At 30.8% G+C, this 18,055-nt stretch overlaps 2 protein-coding genes across 8 annotated transcripts; one reads left to right on the top strand and one right to left on the bottom strand.

The window, feature by feature from the left end:
* The first annotated feature begins 572 nt into the window (after window positions 1-572).
* Window positions 573-5,304, top strand: LOC100164223. Of its 5 annotated transcripts, none has more exons than XM_008187794.3 (11): window positions 573-853; window positions 2,543-2,703; window positions 2,759-2,860; window positions 2,951-3,250; window positions 3,315-3,431; window positions 3,498-3,806; window positions 3,871-4,023; window positions 4,094-4,384; window positions 4,457-4,726; window positions 4,799-4,985; window positions 5,057-5,304. In XM_008187794.3, the coding sequence occupies exons 2-11, from the start codon at window positions 2,592-2,594 to the stop codon at window positions 5,214-5,216; spliced, it is 2,001 nt and encodes a 666-aa protein (XP_008186016.1). In that variant the 5' UTR covers window positions 573-853; window positions 2,543-2,591; the 3' UTR covers window positions 5,217-5,304. The 5 variants fall into 5 exon arrangements, with proteins under 5 accessions (XP_008186016.1, XP_008186015.1, XP_029343173.1 ...); XM_008187793.3 differs by having other exon boundaries at window positions 574-870; window positions 4,085-4,384; XM_029487313.1 differs by having other exon boundaries at window positions 574-870; window positions 2,543-2,664; window positions 4,085-4,384.
* Window positions 5,301-16,111, bottom strand: LOC100160106 (ubiquitin carboxyl-terminal hydrolase 22). 3 transcript variants are annotated; one of them, XM_001943591.5, is made up of 7 exons: window positions 15,097-15,475; window positions 13,438-13,572; window positions 9,638-9,942; window positions 9,435-9,553; window positions 6,099-6,363; window positions 5,668-5,978; window positions 5,301-5,589 (listed from the first exon to the last, which is right to left on the bottom strand). In XM_001943591.5, exons 1-7 carry the CDS (start codon window positions 15,197-15,199, stop codon window positions 5,397-5,399), a joined length of 1,431 nt encoding a protein of 476 aa, XP_001943626.2. In that variant the 5' UTR covers window positions 15,200-15,475; the 3' UTR covers window positions 5,301-5,396. The 3 variants fall into 3 exon arrangements, with proteins under 3 accessions (XP_001943626.2, XP_008186019.1, XP_008186018.1); XM_008187797.3 differs by lacking the exons at window positions 13,438-13,572; window positions 15,097-15,475 and adding an exon at window positions 10,004-10,795; XM_008187796.3 differs by lacking the exons at window positions 5,301-5,589; window positions 5,668-5,978; window positions 6,099-6,363; window positions 9,435-9,553; window positions 9,638-9,942 and having other exon boundaries at window positions 11,453-13,572; window positions 15,097-16,111.
* Between the last annotated feature and the right edge of the window lie 1,944 nt (window positions 16,112-18,055).

Below are 18,055 nucleotides of genomic sequence, written 5' to 3' on the forward strand. Positions count from 1 at the left end.
TACTATCTATAGCCGTGGTAGACTTAAATCATATTATACAATATGATCAATATGTATATGATCTAAGTTAGTAGATTATCAACAAAAATGTACATACACAACGATTGGATCTGCGCCGGGACCACGGATTAATATACTGGATATGTAACCACAGTAATTCTGTGGTAATATTAAAGACAACTATTCCATGCTTGTTGGGCAACCATTATATCTTTAATCGTGATTCTATATGCATTGTATGTTGATCACGGTGTTTTACCGTTTTTACAACCCATTTGCCCATATTATATTTTATTATAGCACAGAACAATTTATTAAATATACCCAACCACATAAACATATTTACGTCTGAATAAACCTAAATACTATAATATCATAAAGGGTACTACCATAATATTATAACCACGAACTACTACATGTAGTAGTTCGTGATTATAACGATTCGTTCTATCGTTCTGCCAGACGGAAACGAAATATCCCGTGGAAAAGACGCGAGTTTTGACGGAATTTATCCGTTGGGCGCATTGATAATATATTGTTCTGTGATAATATAAAAATTGATAGGCCATGTTAATTACGCATGCGAACGGTACGTTGTGTTTGCAGTTCGCACTGTTTATAGCGTTGAATATAGATAAAAGGCACACCGTTCGAGAAACAGTAAACGACGCGTATCGCCGTATCGCCACAGTTTCGATTTGTTCGACCATTTGTTCCGCGCGTTCTGAACTGTTTAGTTGGCTGACATTACACTGGACACAGCTAGCACCTGACTACTGCCAGTCCGGCAAGCGGAGCCTACAACTGCCTACGTCGAAAACGTCCCGACGCACGTCGACATATTCGACCCAAGGTAAACAGCACGGTCCCGTGAGTATCGCATCGTCTCGCCACAGTCCGCTATCCTAATAATAGCAATAATAACGAGTAACGACTTTCTGTGTTCAACCATTGATTATAGAATAGACTAATCAATGGTTCAACGTTCGTCTTACGACCATGGCCACTAGTTTGTACAATGACTCCGCTCACGACAGGACAGTGTCGTAGCCAAGATTTGTTTTTTCGAGGGAGAGCCGAATTAGGAATTTGGTTTGAGGGGATAAACGTTTTTAGTAAACATGAATGGTCATTACTCATTATCAATACGTTGATAAAAATGTTAGCAGTAATAAAAAAGTCTTGAGGGGGTAGATATATCTCCCTAATCCCCCCATAATTACGACCCTGGGGGGGGGGGGGGTCCGATCAACTTTACACTTTTACACATTAAATACGTACTAGCACAGATAGAAACACTAAAACTTATAGTACATTTTTAAATATTTTAAATACAATTTAAGACTTAGAGCGACTATCATAGACCATTAAAATAATTTTTAAATTTTCCTAACATTTCGGGGGGAGGGCTGCAGTCCCCTCAGCCCCTCCCCTGGGACAGGATTATTATAGGTGGCACTGAAAATCTTCTGTAGTAATTTATTGCTGTGCATGGTTCGCATTTGTTTCGCAATTTAATGACAATATGGGTTGTTGTTATTACTGCCGGTTAGCGGCGAACGCTATTCTTAGATCTTACTTGGATAATTTGTTTTTTTTCAAGTTTATGATTTTTCGTTACTTCTTTGAAACATCAAACTAATAGGTAACATTGGCTAACAAAATAAATTTTAATTATTATCATCCCATTTATTAGTTTTAATAAATATTGTAATAAGTAACGGGATTATAACTTAATTTTTCTTAAATAATTATTGCACTTACTATATGTCTAGTATCATTGATTAATGATTATATACTCTGTCCAGTGAGAAAACACCGATTCTGCGCATCGTAACTCAATACCTCTCCCACTATGGCACTATGTGAGTGTGCAGTCTGTGTCTGTAGATGACACTAATTATTTTTATACCAAGAGATCAGTCACATACAATTGTATATTATCCATGATCGGACATGACAAAAAAATCATAATTTCACACATACTTATTGAATAAATCTTTTAACAATGTGTTACTTTGTAAATTATAAACAAACAAAATATAAAGATATTTAATTATATCCTGCTAGTTATTACCTATATCAAATAGCAACAAAAAAATTATGAAATTAATTATCCATCCAATTTTTTTTTTAGTGTTTTGCCTTAACAGTTTTATGTATTTTAATACTAAACATGTTTTGCATTACTTTGTTCCCACCTGCCCCTTTTTTAATTAAATCAATATTGAATCAATTTCAAACTTATATTTATAAAAATATTATCTACCTATTTATTATTTCTGAACTTACTGAAAACTGTTATCTTATAGGTACTTTCCATTTTTAGAGTTATATTAACATTTAACTTTTAATATAATAATATGTACCTATAAAATGTATATTTATGGAAAAAGATGATACTTTTTTTTACCTTAACTTTAATATGATAATATGGCGAAACTTCCATATTATGAAGTCTCATAGACTACAAAACCCATTTGTTAAATGGAAGTTTGACTGTATAACTTAGAATGATAACTTACATATTTTTTATTTATAGATAATGGCCAAATAATTTGTCATATTTAGTTCAACATTTTTGAGATATTATGGTCAATGATACAGATTACCGACAGATAAATATCAATGGAGATACCATGTTAGAAAATGATTATGAACCTGGTAATTTATTTTTAAATTTTATATACACCAACAGCAATGGTAAGAAAAAAACATATACTTAAATAAAAAAAATATTTATACATATTTATTTCAGTTATGGTAAACGAACAGGAAGGAAATAACTTTGATGGTTATGAAAACAACGAAGCAGTGCAAGAAATTTTTGATACGGATATTAATATTGAACAGCCTAACAGTAAGTTATTAAATTAATATTTTACAATTATGAATTAAAGAAAATTACAAAATTTTTATTTTTATAAAATATATTGTTACTATGTTTTAGACATTTGGGATGATATTTCAATTCGTTACTTAATTTACTGTTGGAGTCAATTGAGAGATCAGTTTGCGAATTGCCCAGATAAAAATAAGAAAACTCTATGGGAACATGTGTCTGAACGTTTGGTTGAACATGGTTTTTATTTTGATGCACAGACATGTGACACTAAATGGCGTAGTCTTAAGAAAATTTACATGTACAATAAGACACGCAATTCTAAAAAAGATAATAAACACCCAATTACTTGGAACCATTATTCTGAAATGGATAAGGCCATTAAAGGCATTCCTTATGAAATTTCAGGTAAAGTAATGTTTGAGTTACATAACTTGAAATATTTTAAATTTCATACTAAATGTTTTGACAGATATTGAAAATGATGACGATAATGATATTGATAACAACGGTCAAAATGAAGACGATGATGACTTTACAAGAGAAAATAGAGATAATGTCGGGGAATATGAAAATGCTGATTCATCTAGTAAATAAAACACATTTAACTATTCAGACTGATTTTATTATACTTAACAATGTCTTTTTCATATAGGAAGATTTGTTGATAAATGTCCATGGACAATCGAATCAACCAAGGAATTGATTAGATTGTATGGTAAACACAGAAAGAAATTTTCAGCCGCCAACCAAGGAGAAAAACATTTGTTATGGCAAGATATTGCACATCAGTTTTCGCAGTTAGGATATCAATATTCAGCTAATAATTGTAACGATAAATGGCGTAATTTAAAAATGACTTATAAAAAGAATAAGCAAAGGGCTGTAAAATATGGAATAGAATACATTAAATGGTGTTATTTTAAAGATATGGACAACATTTTTAAAAACACTCCAGAGGGATGTAAGAAAGCCGATTATAATACATCTATATAGCATTAAAATTAACTTATATTATTTTTCTATAGCTCCAGAACATAATGATATAATTACGGTATCTTTAATTGATGAAGATGAGCTCGATGACATTAAAAAAGAAAATGAAGCTTATAACCACATGAATGTTGTTGATGAAACCATTGAAAATAATGAGGAAGAACCTATTGAACTCCCTCCTAGCGGTAAAACATCAAAATTTTAATACATTTTTTTTGTGTGATTCAATCCTAAAAAAATACTCAGGTAATACAGACATATGGACAGAACAAGCAACCAAATGTTTGATTGAGTTATGGGGTCTTTACCGCCCACGATTCTTGTTGGCTCCACAAGGAAAAAAACGTTTACTTTGGGATGAAATAAGTAATCAGTTACGCCAAAATGGTCACAACTATTCTGGTCTAGTATGTGATCGTAAATGGCGTCTTTTAAAAGCAAACTATGTAAAAAGAAGAGAAAAATACAAACAATTAGGAGTTAACAGTGTGAAGTGGCATTACTATCACGATTTAGACAGGTTACTTGGCGTACCTGCTGAAAGTAGTAAGTTGTATAATGCCAAATACTACAATTATACTTTTTAGGTGCGTTGATATTACAACTTAATGTTTACAGTTTCCTGGAGTATGGACTCTACTATGTGCTTGATAGATTGCTTTGATAATCATAAAGAAAAGTTTATGAATGCTGCAACTGGTGAAAAGCTCTTGATATGGAAAAAAATATCTGAAGAAATGGCTCAGAATGGTTTTAATTATACTCCCAGAGCTTGTGACAATAAGTGGCGGACACTGAAAAATCGTTACAACAAAAACAGAATGCGAACAAACAGGAATAAAAAAGTAATTTGGGTGTACTACAATAAAATTGATTCTGTACTTAGAGGTAAATTAATAATAATAGTTATTATTTTTTTAAAATTCTTGAATGCAAAATAATGATATTCTAAACTTATAGAACCTAACAAAAATGTCGTCAGAGATGAATCAGATAACAGTGACATAAATAATCATTCAAACGAAGCTAATGAGTTAGATGAACACAATTATATCAGGACTTCTAAACCAAGCTGTTATAATAAAACAAATTGCATTACTGAACTACAGACAATGTTTAGGTTGAGAAATAAGGAATTTGATGAAAGGTAATAAATGCAAGTTTGTTACTTGATTAATTAATTTATGAATATGTATGTATATTTTTTTATCTTTTAAGGTTGAAAGAAATGGAGGAAAATCTAAATAGTCGAGAAAAAGTATTTGAAGGCCTTCAACAGCAGATGTTGGAACATCTGAAAAGGTCAAATGAATTAGAAACACAAAAGTTAAGACTGTTGGAACAGTTAGTTTCAAGATTACCACCACACATCCCATAGTTAACTAACGCACTTAAAGAAAAATATATATAATACCAACATTTTACCTGTATATAAATGTTAATTTGTAATTAAAAAACTATCTTAAATCAATGTTTACTTTATTTGTTTATTTACTCAAATTATATCTTACACATTTGTACAATGTTATATAAACAGATAATCTGTAGTTTATAGAACTCAAGATCTAATTTTGGAGCATATATTTTGGCGTTTTTCCACACTATACTCATCATAATAATCACATTTGAAAGTGCAGCACTCGTAAGGTGGACAGTCTATGTCATCATCATTACTTAAACATATATTGTGTAAGCAACTAGCAGCAAATATTAGTATGGCAAACTTATCCTGTCCCCACAAATCTAAGCACCTATTACAATAATAATAATAAAAAAAAAAAACTATTAATTTATGTCATGTAACTGATGGTATTTGATTTTGAACTTACAACAGTCTTGAGAACCGCCCTAACAGTTTGCCAAACGCCAACTTTATTATGTTCAATGGTACCTCAATGGCATCATTATAGGTGTCTTGTGATACCGTAGTATCACCAGAAAATGGAGTCATTAAATTGGGTAGAAGAGGGAAACAGCACTGTCCAACAATATGACTCTCAATGTTTGGAAAGAGTCTGTCTGGATCATTAAGAATCATTTCAGCTAATGGACTCTCTAGGAATGTTGATGAGGTAACAGATGACTTGAGCAAATAACTGGTGAAAACGTTATAAAACTGATACCTGTTGTTGCATACGCACTGCAAACAGATATCATTCAATATTAATGAGTTACATAATAATATTGTAATTGTTTACCATTGGGCTATTTACCCATTTTTCAATTATAAATAAATAATGGAATAATTTTGTAGTCTAACCTGAATGGCAATTGAAGACCCATCTTTGGTATGTTTGGATGGATTGGCTGTGCAAGTTTTCCTCAAGTCTACCATTCCAATGACACCAAGTATGCCAGGAAAACGATTTCCAGTCATTTCATTGAATTCTTCAATTTCAGATTCAGCTTGTTGATTAATCGGCCAATAGATAATTTCACCCATACGTTTAAACAATGTGTTTGAGACATCACTAACACATTTATGAGCTGTGCTAATAGCAATATTAAATTTTGATCCAATTTCCCTAAATAAAACAATTAACATTTATAAGTAATGAATGTTCAATTTGCCTAAGCACTAAAGCAAGGGGTGTTGGGATCAGGGTGTGCTGCACTGTATCTCTTACTTTTAAAATAGTCTTGATTGGTCTGCTGAAATAATGCACTAATATTTATATAATTATTCAATAATAATAATAATAATATTCAATTATATGAGATTGAGCGGAGTGAAGAAGCTAGTGGTTTTTTTTTTATCCTGTATACAAAATTTGTACCAGAAGGAGTGCTTCGATTTCAACATATTATAGTATCTTTTGGCCAATTGAATTACTTTAGATAGGTCATTTTTCGATTTTCCCAATAATTATTTAATGCCATGGGGAAAACCACCAAAAAATTACAAAATCCGCTAAAAATGGGATTTTAATATTTCTAACGCTTTGTATATCACCTAACTTACAGACTATAATAAATAAGAACAATATAAAATATCCAGACTAACAAACCATCTCCGCTCTGAATCGTTTTTCATATACAATGATATTGTATCATTGAATTCAAGTTAAATACAATCCATTATACATTGACCCAATTGTAACCTACTGTACAGCAGTGCGACATCTACTTACCATATTTTTTTTATATTAACAATAGAAATAGTAAAAGTTTCTTTCATTGCTCAAAAATGTAAATACAGGGTTAATTAGGATTGGGAACGTTTGATGGGAAATTAAATCCAGGATTTTGATGGCCAGAGGTGCGTTTCAAAAAATTTCATGATTTTTCATATGGTACTAAGATGTTACATCTACCCAATATTATTTCCATGGAGCCAAAATGGACGTTAACAGAAAAATAGAGCAAGATGATTGAGGCATTGGAAATTTGGTTGTTTTGTAAAATCCTAATCCTAAATATGCCATATTTATTTATATGGACAGATAAATCCAATGCGACAGTACTTCAAGGAATGCAAAAGAAAAAAAGAATTGCTGATGACTCTAAAAACGAGGAAATTAGAATTTCACATAACGAGGAATAATCAAAGATATAGATTGCTGCAACTTATACTCAGGAAAAATAGAAGGTAAGAGAAGTGTTGAAACATAAAGGACATCGTGGTCGAAAAATCTCCGCAACTGGTTTGGCACACCAACAAATTAATTATGCCGTTCATCATTAGAAAGAGAAGCAATATTCAATGATTGTTATAGAAGAAGAAGTTAACAATATCAGTATAACTGTATTTGCTAAACTTAAAAATCACCAGTAACCACATTTTTAAAACACAATAATTATTATTTTTAAATTATTTCGCTTGTAAAAAAGTTAATATAAAATATAAATTACAATTATTAAAAGTAAATATTATGGTCTTTTTTTTTGTTCTAATTAATTTGTCTTCTGCTGTACAGTGAGTTTAAAGTGGGTATTACACTAATGTATGGTGTTAAATTTGAATTCAATGATATAATATCATTGTATATGAAAAATTATTCTGAGCGAAGACGGACAGTCAGCCTATGATATTTGTTATTACTTATTACTAAGTATATTTTATTATATTATTGTGAATAAAGTAATTTATTTACATATTAATAAGGTAGAACCTTGTTTTAAATCTTCAAACCTTAGCTATAAAAGTTGATAATTTTATACATTTTCAACTACAAAATCATTTTTAAATATTAAATTTGATACATTTTGTCAAAATTTGAACTTAAGTGCTTATAAAAAAAAATTGTGCCTATATTTTTTAAAAATATTTTTCAACAATAATCCCGGAAATGTAGTCCCTCAAAACATAAGATTTTACAAAATTATAAAAAGGTTGTGATGGGAAAGTTGGGACAATGATGAATATATAATTATTATAATAGGTACGATTTCTGTCATATTATATGATTATTGTTGAGTCAATACCTACAACCTTACCATAGAACTACAGTGGAATTACAACAAATTAAGAAAATCGCTACATGAGAAATTGAATGAATATCCAATGTTGTAAAAATTTGAAATTCAAACACTCATAAAAATGTAATTTGACTTTCCAATAAACATTTTTTTTTTTTGATAAAGATCGACAAACTTATGAGGAATCTTGTATTAATTTTTATGAATTTATAATTTAAAATAGTTTGCACATTTATACATTTTACATATTTTGTTAAAATTCAAACTTTAAATGGTTTTAAAAAATGTCCCTAAACAGCTCATAACAAGTCCAAATATTTTGAAAAATGCATGGTGTATAATGCTAATATAAACATTTAAGGAAAATTTCATGTACATACAGTAATTTTTTTTAAGAATAGGCGCTTTTGAAAACTTCTAGGAATTTTAAGCCCCCCAATGCACCAACTTGATTCACTTTTCCATTGAACAAAAACCTGAAGTTGAAAATCGAAGCATTATTTCGACTGCCTATCGTGTACAAAATAACGAAAAGTTGCAAATTATTTTCCAGTTAAAAGTTTATAACTTTATCAATTTTTATATCTAAGGATTGAGTCGTATAGTAGTTGATACTGTAACTACAAAATATACAATGTCATTTCAAGTTCAAATTTGGATGAAAGTTGATCCTTACAACATAACAATGATTTTGATAGTTATTTTGTTGTTATTTAAAAATATTATTCGGGGGTAGGTAATCATTTAAAGTCTATTATTATGTTTCATACACAGAATGAGTTTTTCTGGTGAAATCAACCTACTTTATTACTTATGTCTTATATTAAAATAAATAACTTGAATAGCAATACCGTCTATGGCCAGAATCGGTTTTCGTATACAATGATTATATATTTAAATTGAATTTAAATTTAACACATCCTTTACAATGATCTCTCTAGACACCTAATGTTAATGTACAGCAGAGTGGTATCTACTTGCTAACTTTTTTACTATTTATGTTGATGCGGATCTAAAAAAAATCAGGATAGTGTAGATAGGTATATCTATTTATATATGGCCCGGTGAATTTAAAAATGACCGACTTGCACACCCATAAAAACCTGAAATGATGCCCTTGGTTTAATGCAACAAATGTATTAATGATTTGTCAAATAATAAATATTATATCATGTACTTGTAACTCAGAACAGTTCCCAAGTATGTTAGAGTAACCAGCAATTGTTTTTCTACATCAAATTCAGTTCTCTTGTATGCCATACTTCCGTATTCTTGCATTAAATGACCGCAAGCTATCTAAGAAATATATACAACACAATTGATATATTTCTGACATAATGAAAATGTGTCTTATTTGAGATACATGAAATAGATAATTACTTGAAATGAGCTTCTGGTAATGAAAAAGTGAGTTTTGAAATTTGATTCTTCTAACTGCGTATATTGTAAAATCTTTGGAACAATAGGTGATGAACGTTCTTTGTCCTCGTGTCCATCTGTGTCCTTTTGGTCATCTTCATCTTCGTGATCATTGCTGTTCCTGTGGTATTGTCGATTAATAGCTTCCAGAGGCTTAGATGGAGATTGACAACTATCTACTCCCATACACGATAATACAAATTCAACTTCTAACTGTGAGTTTATCACCTTGGAGTGCAAAATCGTGTTGAGTAATTTTTTATTATCTAAAAACATAAATATTAAGTTATTAGTTAAGATTGTTGCTAATTGCAATGGATTTAGTACCTAGATTGATTTTTGTGATGGCTGGTGGTAACGAAGTTTGAAATACATTCAGCTTTGACAACCATGTCATACCAAACGTAACGCGCAGTTAATGACAAAAGTTGGGAGAATAAACAAATTTGCATTGTTTTTATTTATATATACTTTTTATATCTATGCACAGACAAAAACGAATAAATCGAGTATCATCTTATAATTAGCACAATAATTTATTTAATTAATGTAGAATGTAACAATCTCAGTCGACTGATAAACATAAATATACCCACTGGTATTTTATAAAGTTAATTTGATACATATTATCAGTGGCGTGGTGAACGGTAATTTCAGAGGCAATTGGCTCTGAGATTTTTCTTAAATAGAGGAGTGGGTGGTAGTTGGTGGGTCCCCGAGTAAATGTAATATGATAAACTCAAAAGGTTGTCAATAATGATCTGAAATATAATTAGTTATATTATATTAATACATTATTATGCATTAATACTTGGGATATTTGTAACTTGCCTCTGGAAAATTTTCAGTTCTCCACGTCACTGCATATTAAAATGTGTTTTACATATTATATGTTGTTGTGAATAAAATGATAACATAAAAACACTACATTTCAATAGGAAGTTGTTATAGCTTCATGTTTGAAAATATGTAAAACACTTATGTGTGTATGCACAGTCAATGTATGTGTCACCTAAGAGATGTTATAACTATGTCTTATGTGACATATATAAATTGATTATGCATACGGACATTAGAACTTAAATCTAGTAAAATATGACTATTTTGAATTTTACTTTCAATTATTGATTATTGACAGTTAATCACAGTTTAAAGTCCTAAACCAATAATGTCTGATGGAAAATATTATTTATAATCAATAGCGTACTTCCATTAGTGATGTACATTATACACATATCATCTAGTAAATTTTAAAGGTTTAATGATAAAAGTTGGAAGAATAATCCTAAAAGGTTAATCAGAGTCATCAGTCTCAGAGACATAAATTTAGGTATGAATATTTTATCTATTATAAAATAGTTAAACATTTTAAGAATCAATTAAATATGTTTGTCAATTGTTCAAATCCGTTACTGGTTGGGAGCACATTTAAAACCTAAACTACAGAATGGATGAAATATCATCTATTCTGTGCCTAAACCAATAAACGTATTTAATACAATTACATACTGACATATTTTGGAATGTTTTGAATTCAAAGACTTTGTAGATCCAAATTCAAGCCTAATACATCTTGTAATCTTTATACAGCTGAAATAATTAGGAATTGGTTAAATAATGTTAAATTTACTTACAGATAATAATATGTAAAAAGAATAAGGTTTATTTTAATAAATAAAGGAAAAAAGAAACATAAAATATTCATATTTCACTTGTATTTTGAAATAACATAGAAATCAATTGACAAATGTTTATAAAAAAATTAATACTTTGTGAGGGGTAACACAATGTTTATTATTTTATAGTAAGGTAGTATTCTAGTATAAAGCTTTAAATAGAAGGTATACCGTTAACCTAAAATGATTTTAAAGGTAAAAAAATACCATCACCTAAACTTTTACTCTTAAAGTTTAATTCTATTAAGTTTGTTCTTTATAGTATAGTATACATAAATAGCAAAAGTAAAAAAAGTAAAATTGATAAATTATCACAAAATAATAAAAAATATCACATGGTTCGTTTCAAAAGAGAACAATAATATTATAATCAAAAATACACGTAAAAAGTGAGACCAAATATTCAGTTTTTATATTATTTAGGTAGGAATAGAAAAAAATCATAACGTTGCTTAAATTTAGATAAAAAAACACTAAGCCAATTTAAAATTAAAACATGCATACGCTAATATTAGCTGTTATAAATCTATACATTATATTTAATTTTAAAATTATTTACAATTTTATTATTCATTTAGAAATATTTACACTTAATTAAACTAAACAATTTAATAGAAATTCATAAACTCTTTATGGTAGAATAATAGGTATGCTGGACTTCTCAATATGTCTTCAAATTGTACTAATCTAACAACATTGTCATTACATTGATACCAAAGGCCCATGTGTTGTATATAAGACAAATAATGTCCTCCGTTTAGTAGACCTTCATGACAAATCACAGCATACAGTTTGTAGATAGACTCACGTGAAGCAAAACACTCATCAATGAAGGCACTACCAGTCACAGATTTTTTCTTTATAAATTTGTTCATATCTAGTGTTTCTGGGAATTCAACAAATGTAGTGATTTTATTTGAAACATTGTCTGATGGCTGTCCAAATCTTTTTAAAATAAAACATAAAACCACTGGCAAATGTTTTAAAATAAGCTGTTTGGTCGATAACTTTTTTGTTTGGCAATTTGTGCAATCTAAATCGTTCAACAACTCTATCTGACCAAATTGTTCTAAGCATGCAATTAATGTTATATTCGTTGGATATTTTCCTTTTTCGTCCATTGAAAAATATATAGGAATATCATTGATTATATCAATTTTAGATGACACATTGTTACAGCTCTGGCAAACAATGTCACTTTGCAAAACACCTTTAAAAATTTTATGGATGATACACTGGCAGTTTTCCAGATGTTTTATATCTTTGTCATTTTCATTTTGTATTATCGCCTGTTTATGTATGATATCCAATATGGCTATGAAACATTCGTGTGCATCATGTTGTAAAGCTGATGCCATGTACCAAGTGTTATCCCAAAATATTTTCAACAACTTTTGCAAGCTAATCACATTAACTTGCAACATGTAGGATTGCTGATATATTCTGCCAATTTCACATGTAATACATCGACTGGGCTCCTTTAGAAACGGGCATACATGTTGGTCAGAAAGAACATAATTTCGTAACATTGGTGTATGCATTAGTACCTGCAGTACACTGTTTAAAAAACATGTGTTACCCAAGTTGATGAATCCCGGAACTGGAGTAACACTGTCAATATATTCAATTTCTTTACTTTTTCTAAGCAAGACAATGTCTTTTGTCTCTAAGGATTTATTTTTATAACAATATAATTCCTTATTTAATGTGTTTGCTAAAGTCATAATATCACCATCATAGGTATAGTCATCACAGTGTGCACAGAAAATATGACTAAAGGTTAGGTTTAAACCAAAACAATGCTCAGTTTTCTTGAAATGTTCAAGAAAGTGTGTAGGACATGCAAAACACACACAGTATAAACATGACAATAACCGCGCACCTTCAAATTTACACTCATGACACAATGCTAGTCTTTTTTTAGCACGTATTGAGTCATTAGACTGACAGGATATAAAGTTTAAATGAACGATACGATAATTATTCAATAATTCCTCATTCTTTCTTTGGACCAAATGTTCACAACCGATAACTGAATCCATTTTAAGGTAATAATATTGATAAACGTTTAAATCAATAACTTACTATTGATGTTAGCTACTCGCATTGACTGACTTAAATGCACAAAGTTGAATATTTCCTTTTTACTCTGCCCCAACTCCAACATTAAGTATTCAGATAAAATGTCATCAGAACTTTTGTCAGCTAATGTTTTGTATTCTGTAAAAATATAGATATTATTAGTTTAAGATTAATTTTAAAATAACAAAACGTTTAGTACATAAATACACTATATGTATACAATTTTTAATTAGTTGTTTATTTTAAAAATAAGATTTAATTTGCTTAAAAATACAGCTGTTATAATAACTGAAATTTATTCTTGCCCTTTAAAGTGTTTTTAAGTTGTGTTTGAGGTATATAACTTAAAAAATACATAAGTTGAATTTATTTTTGTTTCCCTTGAGATTCAAGTTATCAAGACTCTACCATATATTGTTAAATATTATTAAAATTAAAACCTAACAAAAATATTGAAGTATAAAAAAAACAACATAAGTAAAGATAATATTTACTAAGTTTATATTAAATATATCTATTAGTATTGTATGGGTCTCAAGTTTGGTGCAACAGCACATATTTAAGGAAAATAGATACGCAGCTCAATAGCGTAATTAGAGTAATAAGCGGGACAGTTAAATCTACACCGCTGCAATTGATACCGGCACTGGCAAACATTAAACCACCATACATATGTAGGAAAGATGCACTTGTAAAAACCAGAACAAGGATATAATAATAAGAACCTATATTAGATTCATACTAATAACAAAATAATGTATAGACATTGCTAACATTTCTAAGATATAATAGAACAATCAACAAATAGTAACGAAAAGTTATTTTAAATATGAATATCAATTCATTACCTATTCAAGGTAAATTTGGATAATTAACATGAAATGAATGTTAGTGTTTAAGTGTCGTAACATTAGTATAGTTGACACGAAAATATTATCTGTCTACATAGTTTAGATAACAATCGAGGATCATAAATTCCTAAATTAAAATTTTTATTATAAATTATATTATTAAAATGGAATTTTTTTGATAGTTTTCAAAAGGAATTTGATTTATTATAAAGTACTGCTTTATTTGTAATGTTGTAATAAGGACAACCTTAATCCTATAGAGTGCATTGACCATGAGATTATGGAGAGGGTCAAACTCTTTATCGAGTCTGTAGAATGCAATAATACTGCGAATAAGATAATACACGCATATTCTACAACATTCACATGATTAATGTGAATATGAATGTACACTAGGTATGTGGGTCATGTCAAGTTATGCCTGGATCTCCAAGACTGTCTGAGATTTCAAGTTGCTTATATCAGCCTAAGAAGCGGCAGCAATACACACTAGCACGGACCATAGTTTTTTCTATCGCACTAAGTGGCGCATACTGGAGGGTTAAAGGGTGCAGTTGTTACCCCTGATTTTTTTGGTGGGTGGGTACAAAATGGCTACAAAATATTTATACCATAAAAATTCTACTATGTACAAAAATATTAAAAATAAACTATTGAATGATTATAGGCTATAGCCATTAGCTTATTAGCTAATATAGAGGTAACTAATTCAATATGCTACCTCTATTTATTTTTTAGTGTGCGCAACTGATCGCACTTTTAGTTTTGTACCCACACCAGCGAACGAGTTCATCTCGGTGGTTGCACTTACCCGCTGTCGACTGTTGCCACGGATTGACCTCCGCACTTGTTACGGTAGAACGATAGACGTCGCCGCATCCAGACAATCTGTTACCGTCACTGTTGTCGGACATCACACAACCTCTTCAGCAACGAAAGACGCGCGCAGATCGCACAACTGGGGGTTGTCACGCGCGAGGGGGTGGAAAAATAAAAACAGCAGGGGACAAACCGACCACTCAGGCCGGAGTAGATGCAAAAAATCGGATGACTAAACGTACACAAACCGGTGGCGGCGTCGACTGTTATCACGAAACTATCAGACAGCTGACAACCCGCGTGCCAATGTTATTATGTTTTAATCTGTGTGTACAATATTATATTCTTTACTCTGTGTTGTATATAATATAGATAAAAACTATTATTATTATTATACTAATTACTATATATTAATAATACTATAATCTATTCCTTTATACGTCACACGACACATATTTAATAATAATAGTAATTAGTAATCGACCGCATCCGTATAATAGATAAACAAATATTATCGTGACTGTAATAGTGAGCCGGACAGACGTAAAAACACGTCACACGAGCACACGCGCAGGCACCGCCACCAGTCAGCTGCTGCTGTTATTGTTGTCGTCGCACAAAAATACTATGAAATACCTCCGAGAAAAACGGTAGCCGCAGCGACCGTCGAAAACCAAGCAAATCGGAGAGGGATATTGTGTTCTGTAAAGGCGTAGGCAGTGTAAGCTACGAAAATATCGTTAGCCACGGCCGATTTATTTTTAAACCCGGAGGATAACGCAACTGCCGTCTCACCCATCCCAGCGACACTGAGAGCGATATGTCCGTCTCTATGGGGCCGTCCCACTTCTCCCCTACCGCGGTCTTTCGCATGGCTGATACCGCAGTCACCTCCGCCACCGCAGCCGCAAACGCTGACTGGAGGGGACGACACCGTACGCATTTGTTTTGGTTCATCGTTTTTAATCAGCCGCCGCCGCCCGTTCAGTGCGCGTATTGTGATAACGGTACTCGATTTTTCCGACGAGAGTTGTTTCTCCAACGCGCTGTAGTAGTTGTAGTAGTTACCTAGTTGGAATCGAAATCCTAATCCGAAACGTGTAGGTACGCAAGCGGCAAGCATTTCGTCGGTTTTCTGTCGTCGTCGTTGTCGTCGTGTTCTACTGTCCAGTTTCGGTTGATATCCATATCCGTCTGTAGTTGTTGGTCTATTGGTTTTTTCCTGACCGCTAACCAAGCCGCAACATCGTCCAGTTGTTTGGCACTCAAGTCTACTAACTGAGCGCCGAGTTTTTCCACGGTAATCCCCCGGCACCGGGTAGGCTGACAGTTTTCCCCGTTCTAGCTGCTGTTCCCTGGCGCTTGTCACCAGGAGGCCACGCTTGTGGTGTGCAGTGGACCTCAGTTGGTTAACATCAGACACCCACGGACTGATCTAGGTTTTCTTTATCGGTACTTAATCTTTTTCTACATTTTCACAGTTCTTCCAGCTAGTGGATATTACGAAGACTGATAAAGAAAATCAAGTTTAGTACAAAGAATAGGCATTTGTTTGTAAAATGGTCTGTTTGGATTGGTTTTCCTTCCAGTTTACTTATAAATTAAACGTATCAAAGCAGTTGAGACTTTATTTAACACCTTAATTTCTCATAGCATTCGTTTTATACACTTACAGTTCACTAGTATTAAAATAAGTATCTTGTGTAAGTAGGTAGTATAATTAGTTATTCATTGTACTCCAGTCAATAATTTATTTCTAAGTATTTCATGTATTTCACCTTAATTGTGTTGTTTAAATATTAAGTAAACTATGTAAACTAATTTGATGTAGAACTATTATTGTTATGTACCTGTTTGTAAATAATTTGTGACATCACAATAGATGTATCTATGATTTATCTTCCATTTCCATCTAAACTAATGGCTATCAACAAACATAAACAAAATGTAAGTATACATGTTTTGATAACATTACTTCATTAATGTTGTTTTGTGCTTTATGAAAAGAACATAATATTATACCTACATATTATTTGTTCTTGTCAATGTAATAAAACAATCAAATTAATAATTTGTTTTTTGTTTTTATCATTGGTCTTTAACAATTTGAAAAGTAGCTGTCTTCAGTGGTGTTGGATATTGGCACCAATCAATATATTATATATATTGCTAATTATACTCTCGATATTCTAATAGGTGTATAGCAATGCTCTTGCCAACAGCACATTAAGACAATATTTTTATTTTAAGCATCACCTATCAACAGCCTGTTGTCATGATATATGCAATTCAAATATTCGGATCTTTATGGCAGAATACCAGTTTTCTTAAAAAAAAAAATAATGTATATAATTTTCAATAAAATTTCAATATTCCTTTCTTGAATACTTAAATGTTTAGCTATAGCCTTAAAGTCTCGAGAAATGTGCATAATGTAAATACTGAGCACCCATAAATTGTTTGTTGATACAGTTGGTGTTACAGCGTGACTAGCCCGATTTACACATCTACAGGTGCTATGTACCCACTAGTGGTTTTTTTTTTCATAGAATATTCACTATATGCTAATATACAAATTACCCGTGAATATTAAATATCTAGTACCTATTTGAAAAATAAAAAATACATGTTCTCTTTACATTTAACAAATGTATAGGTATTTTTTTAAATAACTAAATAAAAATTGTACCTTATTGTTTGAATATTAAACTACTAAACCAAAGTTTTTATATAGGAAAATATATTGAATTTTCAATTGTGAATGATTGAATTTTTAAAATATAAATTTCCAACATATTTTGTAAAAGTTGTGTTAGTGAAGAACATATAACTAATAAATATAAATAAAATGATATTTTTAATAATTATTGTTTATCAACAATAAGGGATGTCCATGAATACCACCTATCCCCTTTAGTATTTTTCTGTAGTCTGTATCTATATAGTTATAA

The sequence above is a fragment of the Acyrthosiphon pisum genome, chromosome A1, assembly GCF_005508785.2.
Source record: "Acyrthosiphon pisum isolate AL4f chromosome A1, pea_aphid_22Mar2018_4r6ur, whole genome shotgun sequence".
NCBI lineage: Eukaryota > Metazoa > Arthropoda > Insecta > Hemiptera > Aphididae > Acyrthosiphon > Acyrthosiphon pisum.